At 47.1% G+C, this 16,951-nt stretch overlaps 1 protein-coding gene across 6 annotated transcripts in view; it reads left to right on the top strand.

Annotated features, from left to right (window-relative positions):
* The window catches only part of GARNL3 (GTPase activating Rap/RanGAP domain like 3), a 144,915-nt gene that overhangs the window by 100,335 nt on the left and 27,629 nt on the right, over positions 1–16,951 (top strand). For all 6 annotated transcript variants that reach the window (XM_082695611.1, XM_082695612.1, XM_082695615.1 and 3 more), the window contains 7 exons: positions 2,571–2,679; positions 4,511–4,556; positions 5,388–5,494; positions 7,896–8,011; positions 9,868–9,972; positions 10,987–11,061; positions 14,258–14,369. In XM_082695611.1, the coding sequence (XP_082551737.1) occupies positions 2,571–2,679; positions 4,511–4,556; positions 5,388–5,494; positions 7,896–8,011; positions 9,868–9,972; positions 10,987–11,061; positions 14,258–14,369 (670 nt within the window). The remainder of the gene's footprint in view (positions 1–2,570; positions 2,680–4,510; positions 4,557–5,387; positions 5,495–7,895; positions 8,012–9,867; positions 9,973–10,986; positions 11,062–14,257; positions 14,370–16,951) is intronic.

A 16,951-nucleotide genomic window follows, 5' to 3' on the forward strand; every position in this document is an offset into this window, starting at 1 on the left:
TTCATTCTAATCTTTTCGGCCTTGTGCAATCGCCAAAATTGCCCACATCTTGTGACAGATGGGGCATTAGCCAGAGAGACAGGAGGAAAGAATGTGACAGCTCAACCTTTGCCCAACTCTGAAGACTTTAACCTTATCTCTTTGAGGGGCTGTCCGTATGTGAAGGTCAGCCGTGAAACATCTCCATGTGGACCATGGTCTCCGTGGGTAGCGCCTGGGTCCTCCCAGCATCGGTAGACGTGAGGAAAATGAAAACTTTGAAACTTGTCTCTGTCACCGGGAAGATCATGCAGGTGGGCAGAGGGACACGTGCAGGATGCTAGTGAACCTCTAGTGTGCCCCATCAGGACAGAGCAGAAAAGAACCCTTGACCATGAGCCTCTCTCTCGACCTCAGGGGCTCAATGCAATAGACAAAAAGACAAGGGGCAGCCTGGCTCATAAAATCTTGGTGCTTATTGACCTCCTAACATCTAGAACACAAGTGGAACAGTCTGAGCCGTATCCCAAATCTGACATAAAGAAGCCAGTTCTCACAGTTTGTAAACTCTGGTATCCCCATGACATCCGCTCCTCTTCTCTGGTGCTGAACCAAACCTTAATGGGGAGTGGAGAGGTTGATACGTGCCTCTCTGGGACCTCACCTTCCTCCTAATGTGTCCTGATGTTACCCCCCTCCACACCATCTCCTGGTCTCCCAGCTCCAGGGCCTGCGGGCAGCATCTAGTACCAGAAGAAAGCCTGGGCTCAGGGGCCCATCTGGGCCCAGTTCTAGGCCCGCCAGAGCTAGCTCTGTGAACTTGGGCGCCTGGAGAGCCTTGCCTGGCCCAGGGCCCAGTTCTTGGCCCTCTTGTCTCCTCCTAACTCTCATTCACCCCTTCCCCATGATCTCCCCTGGTCTCAGGACTTTAGAGAGCTTTTAGTAGCTAGTGACACCCAAATGTACATGTCCAGCCAGAACTCCCTCCAGAAGTCCAGACTCAGGTGCACAGCCTTCTTCTCAATGGCCCCCTGGGCTGGACGCCTTAAACCTTGTGGGTCCAATACTGAACTCTGTCCTCCTGTGGCCTTTCTTATCTCCGAGGAATTGCTGGGTCATGGGGTAATCCTGTGTTTGGGAGTCAGCCTATACCATTCTCCCCAGCAGCGCCCCATTCTGCGTTCCCACCAGCAGTGCGTGACAGTTCAACTTTTTCCACATCTCGACAGCACTTGTTATTCCCAGGCTTTTTGTTTTTTCTTTGGTTTTGTTTTATTTTGGAATAACTCTCCTAATGCATGTGAAATGGATGGTCGCTACAGTTTTGGTCAGCAATATGGAACATCTTTTCCTGGGTTTATCACGTCACCTTTCGAGAAACATTTATTCAACTCCTTTCCCCATTTTTTAATCAAGTTATCAATCAAGTTATTAATCAAGTTATCTGACTTGTTGAGTTCCAGGAGTTCTTTCTGTATTCTGGATAGAACCCCTTATCAGATACGTGGTTTGTAAATATTTTCTCCTGTTCTGTGGGCTGCCTTTCCACTCTGTTGGTGTGGAAAATGCACAAAAGCTTTTAGTCTTGATGTGGCCCAGTTTATCTCATTTTTCCTTTTTTTTTTTTTTTCATTTTTCCTTTTGTTGGGTGTGCTTGTGGTGTCAAGGCCAAGAAGCCAGTGCCAAAAATAATGACTTTCTGAGTTAAATTGAATCGAAATTATTAGAACATCTCTAAACCTTCATTTCTCACTTGCAAAAAGAGAGTAATGTCGAATACAAATCAACGGGGATCCTGTTCTCCAGGAGCTTACAGTATTTAATAGGGCACACGCTGGGAATCCACGAACAGTGAATCACTCCGTTTGGCCGATTAAGCAAAGGTCTAGGACAGGGGTTGGCAAACCACAGAGCATGAGCTAAATCTCACATACTGCCTATTTTGTTAAATAAAGTTATTGGAACACAGCCACGCCTACCCAGCTGCTTTTGTACTACGATAGCAGAGCTCGTGGTTTTGTAAACTGACGATATGACCTGCAAAGCTGAAAATATTTACTATCTGGCCCTTTACAGAAAAATTGGCTGACAACAATCTAGGAGATCATTTTTGAAAGGTCAGTTGAGGTCAGATTAGGTAAACTCATTGTCCTCACCAAGCACATGTTTCAGAACTAGCTTAAGGCCTTTATAAACGTATACATGTTGAAGCCCCCTCCCCAGGGAATTCTGATGCAGTACCTCTTGTCTGGGGCCCTTGAACGTCAGGCTAAGGAGATGAAGCAGGAGCGAAGGTGGACATACTCAGAGCAGCAAAACAGGAGAGAATGGAGGCAAGGAAGCTAGTCAGGAGGCTGCCACAGAAGGGAAGACCAGAGAAATGCAGATCAGCAGTGGGCAAGGAGCAGAGGAGATGGATAGGAGAACCTGGATGCCGGGCTGGTAAAACACGGGAGGCAAGAAGTTAAAGATGGCGGAAGTGTAGGGCTATGTGATCTTTGCAGTTTGCCATAGTGCATTAGTGTTTTAACCCTGTGAATCTATCACATTTGAGCGACCTCCTTGATGACGTTACTTATGCTTACATCTAGGTGGAGAGGAAGCGCCACATTGGAAATGACATCGTCACCATTGTGTTCCAGGAGGGAGAGGAGCCTTCTCCTGCCTTTAAGCCTTCCATGATCCGCTCCCACTTTACACGTATCCTGGACCTGTGTGAATGAGTTTAGTGAGGTGTTGGTCGGCCTCAAAACTAATCTGACAGTTGACTTGCTTGTCATGGTTGTTTTGCATTGCTAGATTATTGGAGCCGCTATTCTGGATTTTTCCCTTGGGGTTATATTCTGCCCACCTCTTCCTCCTTCCACTATAATGGATGGATTCATTCTCAGAGAATTCTAGGCTTCTAGAATCTCTTTCCTTTCCTTAGGTAGTCTATGAAATAAGGGAAACCACCTACCATCCATCAGTAGTAAATGACCTAGAATCACAGGTAGTGAACCCTCTGGAGAAATCTGCTTTAAATAAAAATTTGAATGGAACTGAAGTTATTAGAATTCAGCTAAATTTAGTGAAGTAAAAATTTGCAAGTTAAAATAAAAAGCCAAAATAACGTTTCTTTGTTGATTCTAAATACTGGAGATAGTTACTGCATTACCTCTTGAAATTTAAGGAATGATGGAATTAATCATATTTTCACTGGCTTTTCCCTCTGCTTCCTTAAATCCCTGCTTGGCTCATCCCGCTGGCAGAGTCCTGCTGACCTTCTCTGTAATGTCCAGGCTCAGCTCAGTCAGACAGACACAGGACATAAGCTTGGTGAGCCTGATGGAGGCCATCATGGCCTTGTTGCTTTGGGTCACAGGCCACAACAGTGAGACCCAATCCCGGTGTCTCCATAGGTTATACATAGTGAATAAAAGGCAGCTATCAGGCATTTTGAGGATAAATTCTGGTCTAGATATTCGTGTTCCCTGGAAACTCCAGTAAAAATGTTGGGAGACAGGACCATTGTGACCCATCATGTCTGGAAATGGATTACTCTGCCTGCTTTGACTTATTCATTGTAACCTAACAATATAGCACGTAAGTTCTTCAAAAGTGGGGAATGGCCAGATTTTTTCCAGGAGAGCAGGTAAAAAAAACTGTATAAGCACCTACACTTCAATAATAATGGTTTTTGCTCCTGTCCCTGCTCATCGAGCGGTATCTTCCTCCATTCCCTGGGATTTCGGGCCCCTGTTTCCCCTTTCCTGCAGCAGTGCTTGTAAAATAGAAGTTTTCTCCAAGTACATGCAGGGGGCGTGAGGGAGGTGGCCCTTTGAGTGACCGGGAGGCGGTCATCATGTTTAGAATTTCCTTTAGTTGTAACTTTTAGATTTGGGACTTGACACATTTGTTTCTGGAAAGGGACAGGCAGAGAGTTCATGCAGGAATGGAAATACTTCGAGGGACTGATGGCCTTTCAGCCCTGGCAAAGGAAAGCTGAGGGTGGGAGCTGGCAGGGGAGGAGGAGGAACAGGAGAAAGAAAGCTGGACAAGGTATTTTAGGCTCCACACACCTGACACAAGACAAGTCGTTTTAGCTGAGAGGCTGCCATCAGCTGCACTGTCAAAGCCAGAAGGAGAGGGAAGGTGTGCGGCGGAAATATTTAAACTGCTTTTATTTTTAAAATGGGTGAGAGGAAATCTATGTCTGATTTCATAGTGGGATGTTTTGTCTTTCCAAGCAAAGGAATTGCTCTTTTTGCCTGGTTGCCTGCTTAGCCGAATAGTAGCTGTGTATACATTGCTTTCCTGACCGATTGGGAGACTAAGCTCTTGCCCCAGAGGATGAGCACACAGAGGTCGAACTTCTGTCTTCCTGAGATGTCTCTTAAAGAAGTCAAGGCTCCATTTCCACCAAAGAGCTACAGATGCCTTGAGCACAGAAGTGCAGGTCTAGGATGATTCTGCACAAGGGATTTCAAGGCATAAGCCATTGGCAGTGAGTTTCGGCCTTGTTGATTAATTTCCTTAGCCATCACTACAGATATTTTTGCCTTAGTGAGGTATGATCAACAAAATGACAATTACAGGTAGGTGATGACTTTCTCGGTTGCTTTGTCTCATTCTCATGTTTACTTGTTAATTTAGCATCCATTCAATGACTCTTGATATATTTGTTGATTGATTTGATGTGAATGTCCTCACCTAACAGAACTTTCTTCAAGGCCATCATCTCTTTGGGAAAAACTTGCTCCATATAGTATTGCCCTGTGCAGTAGACCCAAGAGTCAGGGTCAGTTTGGAATTTTTTTGTACCCTAAAACAGGCACAGGTTTGCCATGTTTGATCTTGACCAGAGCACTGCCTTTCCTACGCCACGTCCTGGCCCGTGTATCCCTCTGATCTCAAAAATTAATCTGTTAAAAGGGAATCGTGATGTGAAAAGAACGTGAACTTTGAGCCAAATAGATTTGGGTTAGAATCCTGGCTCTGTCACTTATTAAATTCATGGTTTTGAAAGAAGTGTTTATCTTCTCAGAGTCGCAGGCCTCATCCATAGGACAGGATAAAGGTAATGCTACTCCCTTGGCAGGTTGATGCTATGTATTAAAATACCAAGTATGCTGCCTGGTGTTCAAGGAGTGCTCAATGGTGGCCTTCGCTATTATCCCTGGTGTTCCTGACCTTGCCCACAGCTTGGTAGGTTGGACCGTGAAGGATGCAGGAAGACTTGGCCTCTACCCTCCTCTCCCTCCTGGGAGAGCCGGACAGTGGCTGAGCCTCTGACAGCCCAGAGACGGCACTCCTCTTATGGAATGAATATTCTTGACGTATCACATAGGCAACTGGACAAATGTAAGGTCTGAATATTGCTGATCTTTGAAGAAAGACCAAATAATTCTGAAATGTTCTCCACATAGGCTGAAAATATTTTCGGAAGAAAGTGTACCACTCTTTGGCCCCCCCTTGCCATCCCCACCGGTGTTTACAGACCACCAGGAATTCAGGGACTTTTTGCTAGTGAAACGTAAGTTTCTATTTTGAAATTTTTTTGCAACTTGTTCTGTATCAGAACACATGTCTTCAGATCCTCCCAGGACGCTAAGAAAAATCTCACGGTTTAAACGTTGATCCCCTTCCGCGTTCTGTTAATTCTTCATGAGAAACATTCGGTTTTCTGGTAGTGTTATGTAGGTCTTCTCCTGTGTCCCAGTCCGACCATGTATCCACCATGCTGCTCACCCTCCTTGAAGTTTATCTGCACTCACCTGCTCACGATACAAGGGCCTCAGATTTGCTTTGCTGCCCAGGCTTCTGATATGGCCATTTCTGAATCCGTAGCTACTTGTGTATCTGAGTCTTTCTTGGAGAGCGGGAAGCAGGTGGGACAAAGGGTGGTTATGTGGGTGTGTACTTAGGGAAAGGGGAGTTGTTAGCAAGCGGTGGGGGGGGGGCATGGGGAAGGGAGAAGACAGACGGACAGAGAGAATATGGATAGGATCGTGCAGAACCTGACCATCCAGGCTTCACTAGCTGGTGAGCATACATTTTAGCTCCACCAATAATACCCTACCTGACTCCATGCCCCCCATCCTCTGAACCACAAGAGCTCAGCTACATCCCTCCCCAGAATAGCTATAATAGTTATGACAGCTGAAAGTTCAGCTTGCAATCCCCATTCAGGGGCATGTTCCCAGTGCTACCAGATAGTCCAAGTTTTCCAAACAAGACAGAGATCCAAAATTGTATATGAAATTGCCTGTGTCTTAAAATGGGGGTCCATGTGTTCCAAGTCCAGAGGATGGATCGGGTGGAGAGCAAGGAACAGACCTGAAACAACAACAACAGGGAGCTTTAGCAGCTAGAAATGGGGAGGGTCTTGGAAGTGGGGGTGGGCTCAGGACGTAAGCAGTCTTTGCAGAGAGCTCCTAGCAAAGGAAGGGGCTGCTGCAGGCCTAGAGCCATTGAATCCTGGTTAAAGATCACTCAGCAACCTAAGAACTCATAAGCTGGCTGATTTCAAGGGAGTCAGTCAACAGAGTGACTTTGACGAGCCCCCTCGGGGCTCCGTGGACACGTGGGTGGAGTGAAGCGAAGGCTTGATCTACAGTCGAAAACCTGCACAGGTCAATAACGTGGAAGAGCCCAGGCTGTGGGCTGTGAAGAGGGGTGTTAAAGGGTTGGAGCATGGGGCCAGGATGGACCAGGAGGGGTTGATGGACTGAGAGAAAAGGTAGAAGCCGGGTCTCGTTGAATTCAAAGTGGAGGCAGCAGGAGGGAGGAAGAGGGCCAGGCAGGAAACTCCGAGATATAACAGGAAATGGGTTTTCAACAAAACTTTTGAACTTCCCCCCTTTATTTGGCCCAACGGGTCATTTTAAATGCCCCTCCCCCCACCAGGGTACTAAGGAGAAAATATCCTCAAACAAAAAATTCACAATTACAGAATTAGAGAAAATAGTAGGCAGGCCTTAAATGCATGCAGTTTACATTCTGAAAGAGATGTCTTGCCACAGACAAGCCCAGCTTGCCCCCACCTCTCAGATCCTTTCTAGGAAATGTCTGAGCCCAAGAAATTCATTTATCAGTCAGTGAACACTGTCCTTCCTTTGGCTCTTCCTATGAGAAAAATAAGAGTTTATATTTATTCAGTTTGGTGCTAATTCCTTATATGTATTATGTCACTTAAATTCTTACAGTGACCTTATAAGGAAACAAGGTGACATCCATTTTACAGGGTTAAAAATGAGACCCCAAGAAGCCAAACAATTTACTTAAGAGTGTGGCAGCACTGCTGGGATTCAAACCCATAACTGCCTTGACTTCAAGCTCCAGACCCCGTCGTGTGCACTTTCTGTTCTGTGCTTGAACCTTGAACATGGATTTGGACATTTCACTTTACTGCTTCTTAGTGTCTGTAGTCCACTAACCACCAGCTTTCTTTCCCAGAAGAAACTTCTACTAGGGTAAGAATCCCAGTACTCTGTTAGGCAATTGTTACTTCTCTTAACAAAATGTGGCGAATATATATTCAATCCTGTGGAATGGCATCCTGGTGGTTCGGCCCATGTGTTGGAGGAGCGTGTTTAGATGGTTGAGTAAATGGGTAGATGGATGGATGGGAGGAAGAATTGGTGGCCGGGGGAGGGCTCAGCGTGTATGCGATCTTCTAACTAGATACATACCCTCTGCTCAGGAAGCTTACAGTCCAACAGGAAAAGTAAGACAGACATACCTATGGACTATGGGTTTGTACAGAGAAATTTAGAGAGTTTCTAAGCGCTCTTCCATGAAGGAAGGGTCGCGCCAATGGTAACACCAGTATTAGGGAAGTGGGTGGCGTTCACTATGAGGAGTTTCCTCGAGAAGAACATTCTTTGATAGCCAGTCAATTTTTGTAACTCCCTTTATAACTTGATTTATTTTAGTAATTAATGGTGAAAAAGCCACTTTGGAAACCCCAACATTTGCCCAGAAACGTCGACGTACTCTGGATATGTTGATTCGATCTTTATACCAGGATTTGATGCCAGATTTGCATAAGGTAACCCTGGGTCCGTGGTCTTCTTTCCTCCTCGTGGGTTGGAGCTGAGAACACAAGTCCTAGTGATGAATCCTGGTTAGAAGAGCCAAAGAGTCGCCTTGGTCTCTGAGGCCGTGGCCACAGGACTGACGGTCCTTCTTTCATTGTTGACACAAGAAAGGGCTGAATGTCCAGATGCAGGAAAGTGATTTGCAGAAATCACAGGCCTGTGGACATGGAGGTGCAGGGAGGGCGTGAGTATCAAACCACCATCCCCAGAGCACTGGAGAGTGCTTTTTTGGGATGGCTGTCCTTGGTGACACTACTCAACACTACCCATGCCATAGAGCTGAGGGATAACCACGAGTGGGGATTTTGGAGAGACACTGGGAGCTTTTCGAGGGTTTCTGGAGCTTTACTGGCTAGCCCCATTTTCAAGCACCTGAAACAAGCTTTTACATTTACTACAGATTTGTTTTGTGCCAGACGCTTCCTAGGCTGGAGGTATCTCCGCACCGGGGGGACCCAGCGCCACCTCAGTACCTGGAGGGGCACCAGGGCTCCTTGGAGGCCTCCAGACTCAGTGAGAGATCACTGGATTCCCTGGGCTCATTGATGCAGAGTGATACCATTGCTGTTCGGAAGCGGATGCTACCTGCCACAGGGAAGCACAGAACAAACAGGGAGACTCCCTAGAGCCTTGCCTTCCTAACCTCCAGCAAAAGGCCCTGCCAGTGAGGCTTGTAAATAAATGGCATGCGGGGTTCAGGTGCTTAGGTGCGGAGATGAAATTATCTTTAATGAGCTGGTGCTCATATGATCCTTTCCCTTGGGCACCATGAGCATCACCATTTTATAGGGTAGCCCTTGACCTCCGGATGGCCAGTTCACCCTATCTGCTCTCAGGGATTAGGCCAGACTAACTCCAGGGTGCTAAAGCGCCAGACGTAATCGCTCACCTGTCAATTCTTTTTTTTCCCCTAAAGTCAGGGAGGGGTGCAGAGAGGGTGTCGAGATGAGGACACAGAGCTCCTGAGGTCCGAGCTGAAGCATGGATGCCTGATGCAGGCCTTCCCCAGCCCCCCGTTGAAGCCAAGCCCCCCTGTTAGATACTCTCAGATACCGTCTGTGTGTCCCCTTCACAGACATTCTCCCGTGTGCCAACCACGTAATCAGCTCCTCGCTCTGTCTCTGTCATCACGCTGTGCTGCGCAAGGACGGGGACTGTGTTCCCCACCCCTGATGTGTGTCAGAGGAGCAGGCACCCAGTCAGGGCTTGCTGATGAAGGAGCGTGCCCATTCTCTGACTACACCCCAGAAGAGAACTGTCCTTTACTGAGCGTGTGCCCGAGCCCTGTGCCCAGCCCCTTGCACGCACCCGCCCGTGTGGTCTTCACCACACACCTGGGAGACGGGTATCGGCCACGCAAACACACTGCGACTCCGAAATTAACTCACTTGCCCAACGTTACTGCGAGGGCCACAGCGTCGCACAGCCCCAGGGGTACCTTTCCCCTTGAATTCCGGATGCCTTGTTCCAGGGCAGGGGGTGGGCTCTATGTGAACAGTGTCCCTGGAGCTGTGCCCGGTGGTGACTCCATCTTCACACCCCAGAAGCTAGCAAGCCCCAGAGCTGCTGCGTACTTGACTCCAAAGCCAGGGCTCTCGGTCAAGGTGCTACCCTCGCTCTCCACCTTCTACCCCCGACGTCTAGCCCCAGCCCTGGCCCGTGAGGGACACTCCGTGCGGGCTTGGGGAGCGAATGGGCACAGAGAGTTGAAGCAGCATTTGGACAGATAGGTCTGTGCGTTAAGGGAAGCCAGGGGACGAGACTCGACAACCGTTTCTGGAACTGGTAACTTGTTTCTCTTTCCTAGAACATGCTCAATAGACGGTCTTTTAGTGACGTCTTACCAGAGTCACCCAAGTCAGCACGGAAGAAAGAGGAGGCCCGCCAGGCGGAGTTTGTCAGAATAGGGCAGGTGGGTTTTCTTCCGGAGCCTCCTCGGCGAGATGTGCAGCCAGGAGCCCCACCCGCACCAGCTGGCCTGCCTGTGAAGAGTTCCCCGTCTGTGTACTCCCGCGGGAGCTCTGTAGTCTCTCTCAGGATAACTGTGGAAACCAGGAGTGAGATTTTTTGTAATCACGTAGACGGGGTTCTCTGCAGGTGGGAGCGGGAGCAAAGCCTTCTGCTGAAGAGGGGGTGCCGCTGCCTCCAGGCAGGAGGCCAGCAGGCCCAGATGGGGCTCCCTCTTGTCAAGGGAGCGTATGCCTCCCTCCTGAGGAACTTCTGAAGAGCGAGGAGTCCTTGTAGGGAAAGCACCTTGAACTCCCCTGGCAGGAGCAGGCACACCCGGGCTCCCGCTCTGCTACTTGGAAGCAATCCTCGGAGTTAGGTGGCTCCCACGTTGCATCTTATTCCAGATTCTGGAGGAAATCACTCCCGCTTTGCCTCACTCCCATATGACGTTCAGATGTCTCCGTTCTGGGAGGTGACCCAGCTTTCTGTCTTAATCCCTTGTCCCAGCACGGAGGAGGAGAACTGCCAGCTGTGCTAGGGTTCTGACCCAAAGGGGAGAACCAAGCAGGGTGACCCAGGAAAGCTTAGGGGCAAAAGTAACTTAGCCTCAAACAGGTGCACTGTGACAGGGGCGTCCGACGCGGGTCCTTGTTTAAAGGCACCCTGACGCTGCTTTCTGAGATTCTGAGTCATCAAGTTTAGGAAGGCACCTGGGCGTGTTTTCAGTCTCCCGGTGTAGGAATCACTGCCCTGAGATACCCATGAGTTAAAATGACAGGATGGGGTCCTTCGGGCTGGGACATTGTCATTAAGCTGCATTTCTTAGCTTCAGTGAGAGGGCAGTGTGGGAACCTGGAACTGTAATCTAAAATGGCTCCTATTTTATTAAAAGAATTTTTTTCAAATCACATTTGTTGGGCCTGCGGTTCTCTTACTGCCCAGTAACAAACTTTAAAAGAGATCTCTGTTCTGTAAGGCACTAAAACTGAAGTCCATCGTGAGAGGGGACGCTCCGTCAAGTTTGGTGGCTTCAGGGATCTGTAAAAAAGAGGTGAGTCGATGCTATTCTCAAGTTCACCTGTGAAGGTCCTTTGTCTAAGTGAAGTTATTGCACTTCTTAGAGATTTGTGGGACGGGCAGGAGAGATGAGCTTATGTGTTGCAGAGCCCCCAGGGAAAGCCCCAGATAAAGTCGAGCAGCATTTAGGGAGAACCGCACGGCCGCCCCCCCCCCCCGCCTCCGTTTCCATAGCGTGTGTTGCCTTTGCTCACTTAACGGGAGCAGAGCTGCTGGAGCAGGCCTGGTGAGGCGGACGGGGCTGGGCAGTGCTCAAGCCTTGTGTGTGTACAGAGCGCCCATACATCTCGACCACATGCGTGTTCTGATGCTGCAGCTCCGCAGAGGGCTCGAGATGCTGCATTTCTCACAAGCTCTCCTGTGGTGCCTGGACACACTCCACAAAGCTCTAGCGCCGTGTGTCTCCAGGTTTTGTGTGTGCTACAATCATCCCCTTTTTAACGTCTGATTCAGTAGGTCTGGGGTGAGCCCTGAGACTCTGCATTTCTAACGAGCTCGCAGGCGATGCTGATGTTACTGGTCAGAGGACCACAGCCGAGAAACCACTGCTTCCTCTATCGTTCATTCAGTCACCCGAGAAATGATGTGGTCACCTCCACTTTCCTTGGGGGAAAAAACGAGGTGGTGATCAGGAGGAGAAGAGCAGACAATACACTGGCCACCCAGAAACGTACCGTGCACATGATTTTGTACCGTAAACAAATCTCTATGTCCCTAGTTATGTCTGCGTTCCAAGTATGTCAAAGTTTGCTACGTGGAACAAACCCGCAGACACTAGAGAAGTGTCCGTTATAAAAGCAAAAGAGTTATGATTGCTTTTACTTTAATGATAAAGGTAGAAATGCTTTGTATCTGACTTACAATCTCTTTAAAGCCTGGTTTCCGGGAAATGATGAGCCCAAAATACAACTGATGCTAGAAAACCACAACCAGTTTAAGAGCAGACTGATGGCAAAGCATCTTTTGCAAAGGTTGCATAAATTCCCACTATCGGCTCTTTGTGTGAATGGTAGAAACCACAGTGTTTCCAAGAGCTCTATAAATACCAGATTCCAGCAGGATTTAGTAACCTTGAAAAGAAGTTCTTAGACATCCATAAAAATGAAAGTCTGTGGAAATGTAACTTGTTCGGCGGTAAAGAGCAAAGCAAGAACATTGATTTTTTCTATCCATTCAGAACCTGCCAGTGGGCCCCAGGCCTGCCTTGGAGAAACACTGTCCTAGAGGCCCTCACGGACTTCTGTGCAGCTGCCTCGGAACAGGCCAGAGTCCCACATGCTGCCCCCAAGAGTGTCTTATTTCCAAAGAAGAGGCTTTGTCAACCTCTTGGGCACCCATCAGTCCATGTGCTATATTCATGTTCTTAGATGGTCCAGCAAAAAGTCCTGCTCTTAGGCCCCATCCTTGCCCTACAGACTCTACACCAAGCCCCTCACTTGGCAGAAGGGAGTCCAGTGCAGTGGCAAGTGCCATCAGACCTCAGAATGGAGCCTCTGTGGGACCAGCTCTGGGTTCCTGTCACTAATACTTCATACATGATGTCCTCGGGCAACCTAGAGTCCCTGGCCCCTTTGAGAACCCAGGAAAGCAGTGGTCACCCCTCACACCACATACACTAGCCCATTAAAATGTATGGATAACACATATACACCACATTTTTAATACAATTTCAGGACTTCCCACACCTCCTCAAGCTCTTTCTGGATCCTCTAGGACCCTCTTTGAACCCCTGTCTGCTGAAGTGTTCTAAATTTGTATTCTCTGCTCAGAGAACATTTTGTTATTAAGAGTTGTTTTTTATGTCTTGGTGTTACCTAATGCTCAGACGTCTGGGTCTGTCTCCCAATTGGCCTTTACAGTGGCTTTGCTTCTTCATGTCCACCTGCTATAAGTCACAAAGTCAGAATTTCCAGACATCTTCTTAGGGAAATGCCATTCCAATTAATGGCCTGCGCTTGTGTTGCCCTTTCCAGGTTGCAAAATGTCTCCACTTTCTTTGTGTGATCTTTCCAGAATGGCCCGAGCCTTATCTTAGCAATTAGAAGATTTCTTTCGAGCCTTGTGAGTTTCTTAAAGCGACAGTATACTTTTCTAAGACAGCGGTAGTACACACGTATTTGCCCTCATCCCAAATGACACCCTGGTAGGTGATCTCACTGCCACCACTTCTACTTTCCGTATGCAAACATGGACTCCCCCAGAGCATGCACACACCCGCATGTGCACACGCACACACACCCATGTGCATATACACATGTGCATGGGAGCATGTCTGAGAGTAAATCTGCAAATGTGAAACTTTGACTTGTTCCTGATAAGCTCCCAAAACACCTCTGTCCTTCGAGACCAAGCCTCCTGGCTCCCTGCATCCCCATGCAGCTCTGGGGCAGCCCTAAGGGAGGGCTAACCCTGCTGCCCGAACCAGGTATGAGACGGAGGGCAAGAGCGCACATGATATGACAATATCGCGCGGGCGCATGAGCCCATTTCAGGAAGCCCCTCCCATATTCTAACAAACATGTTTTTTTTTTTTTTCTTTAAGATTTTGTAGCCTTAAGTGGGTCAGTAAGCATTTTCATGTTAAGGCAGTATCAACTTCCTGTCTTGTGTACGCCTTCATAATTTTACTGAGTCAGCAGCACAGATCTGATTTTTTTTTTAGTTACATGGGTCTTCCTTTGGTGATGAGCTCCTGTGAAGTTTTCAAAAAACAGGCAGCAATTGGTCCAACTTCAGGTATTAAGGAAAAATGCTTGCTTGGAAGACGATACCAATGGTTTGGCGGCTCGTAAGGAGGATTATTATGGATGGAGACACGTCGTCGTGCCCACAGCCTGTGCCTTCCCTCTCTTCCTGCTGCATATGTATTTGAAAGACTTTTCTTCTTAAGAAAGTTTACTGAGGGGCACCTCGCTGTCTCAGTCGGTGGAGCGTGCGACTCGATCTTCAATTCATGAGTTCGAATCCCATGTCGGGTATAGAGATTACTTGAAAATAAAATGTTTTTTAAAAAGATAAGAAAAAAAGAAAGAAAGAAAGGTAACTGAGGTTAGGGCCTGTTTAACTTCCCGAGCTGTGGTCTCAGGCAGCGTACCATACGTTTCTCTCCAAGGGACCGCAGGATATCATTTCTGGTACACTTACTTTCTGATGCTCTTGTTGCCTTGCAGCCTTGGGAGCCCCAGTGTTTCTGCAGTAATTTCCCTCATGAAGCCGTGTGTGCGGATCCCTGGGGCCAGGCCCTGCTGGTTTCCACGGATGCTGGTGTCTTGCTAGTGGACGGTTAGTGAGTAGCTGCTCCTTCAAATGTCTTCGTTTGTGTAACTTGTAGGGCTTCTGAGACGCGTGACAGCCAGTCAACTCCCTGTAGATAACTGTGTCATCGGCAGTGAGGTTAGCGAAGTTTTCCTTTCTTACAAAATTAACCCCTTCTTTTCAGGACAAGCAGAAGGGATATATTCTGAACGAGCAAGCCAGAGGGTGAGTCGTGCATGATGGGTTCATGCCTGCCCTGAATCTGATTAGTCTGTGGACATATAATGACCCACAGAAAGAATCTCCTTTTTGGCCAATACCTATCATGATTCTAACATTTTACCTTAAATCAACATCTCCTATCTCAGGGGCATCCTCTCTCTCTCTCTCTCTCTTTTTAATGTTTCTGATTCAAAAAGTATCTTGTGTCCAAAACAGGTAAGAAGAATCTTAGATAACCCAGTTTTGTTGCATATAGAAACAGAAAGATTTGACAGGAAGAGAGATTCCAACTTAATATAAAATCAAACTTTTTGACAATCCAGTGGATCAGTGTGCCTGGGGAGGTGGTCATTTCCCTGTCACCACAGATCAGCCATCAAAAGGACATGACCAGGGCACCTGGGTGGCTCAGTGGGTTAAAGCTTCTGCCTTCTGCTCAGGTCATGATCCCAGGGTCCTGGGATCAAGCCTCGCCATTGGGCTCTTTGCTCAGCAGGGAGCCTGCTTCCTCCTCTCTCTCTGCCTGCCTCTCAGCCTACTTGTGATCTCTGTCTGTCAAATAAATAAATAAAATCTTTAAAAAAAAAAAAAAGGCATGACCTTGGCAAGGATGCTGGAGAAAGAGTTCAACTTCAGATGGGGATTTCATTTAGACTCGAGGACTGTGTGGTCCCTTCCAGCAGGAGGCCCCTTTGGATCTTTCCAGACTGTCGATGAAGGTTAAAGGGGCTAAACACAGTAGCAAGTTGTCTCCTGGGGCTTCTGAGGGAGCCCTGGGCCTAGAGACAGTGTCTTCCAAGGGTACATCTTACATAGCACACAGCAGGCTTCCCAGTCTCAGTTACCATCCTGATGCTTTATGAGATTCCTAATCACCCCTGAGAGGGACATGATGGCCTAGAACTGCAACATCTTCCCATTCTTGGCCACCGCCTTTACTCCCTCCTCTGACCCTTTCAGCCTGTTTCCTGAGTGCCTGCTATGCACTGCGCCCTTGGGAAGTGGAAGTAGATGCCTTCTATGGGAAAACAAGACAAGCAGACCAGGCTTTATAATGGACTTATTTTACTTCATCTGATTTTTATATATATATACACATATATATGTGTATATATATATATATATATATATATATATACATAGATGCACATATATGTATATATATATATGTGTATGTACATATTATATATGTAAATATATGTGTGAATGCATATATACACACATATAACTATATATATAATTACTTATTTACTGAAAGATAATCTAAAATTTATAAGCTAAGCATTTAAATATTTAATTTTAGAAATTACAAAACAATTACAGCATCTTTGTGATCATAAAGAAAACTGAGCCTCTGTGAGCTTCAGGTTCCTCTGAGGGTGGGGAGGGTTTTTTAAGCAGCCACAAGCTGGTTCATGATAATGAAAACGGAAAAAATAAACAAACTGGGACTGATGATCGGAACTCCAAGAAGGGATTGTGGATATTATGAATACCTATGCTAAGTGCTTGGGTCAGTGTCGGGCACATAGCCGTAGTAGTACCTTAGTAAACAACAGTTACTGTATTTATGATGTGTTAAAAAGGGAACAAAGTCCAAAGATTTGCCAAAGGCGCAACCAAATAAAATGATTTATTAAAAACAACAACAACCATGGGGTGCCTGGGTGGTTCAATGGGTTAAGCCTTTCTGCCTTCCACTCAGGTCATGATCCCAGAGTCCTGGGATCAAGCCCTGCATCAGGCTCTCTGCTCAGCGGGGAGCCTGCTTCCCCCCCACCCCTCTGGCTGCCTCTCTGCCTACTCGTGATCTCTCTGTCAAAAAACTAAATAAAATCTTAAAAACAGACAAACTGGGCGCCTGGGTGGCTCAGTGGGTTAAGCCGCTGCCTTTGGCTCAGGTCATGATCTCAGGGTCCTGGGATCAAGTCCCGCATCGGGCTCTCTGCTCAGCAGGGAGCCTGCTTCCCTCTCTCTCTCTCTGCCTGCCTCTCCAACTACTTGTGATTTCTCTCTGTCGAATAAATAAATACAAATCTTTAAAAAAAAAAAAAACCACATATAAACCAGACTTTCGCTGTATAGTCTCGTTTCTTCATCTCTTCGTTTTATAGATGAAGAAACAAAAGAAACCGTGTGTCTTAACCCAAGATCATGCAGCTGGTTAGTGGCACATCTGGAACTGGAACCCAGAGATGATTTTTATCCAGCACTGTGTCCACTAAACCAACTACATTTTATGAAAATCAAATTAAACTCTACCCATGTTACTGTCTTTACCTTAACACAGGTTTCCAAAAATACAGTCCTGGGCAAATAATTATGAGACATGTTGTGATCGAAAGGGAGTTATATTCTAACTGTTTGTCGTTTTTAGGATCGAGAAA

This window comes from Mustela nivalis (assembly GCF_964662115.1).
Source record: "Mustela nivalis genome assembly, chromosome: 13".
Lineage (NCBI taxonomy): Eukaryota > Metazoa > Chordata > Mammalia > Carnivora > Mustelidae > Mustela > Mustela nivalis.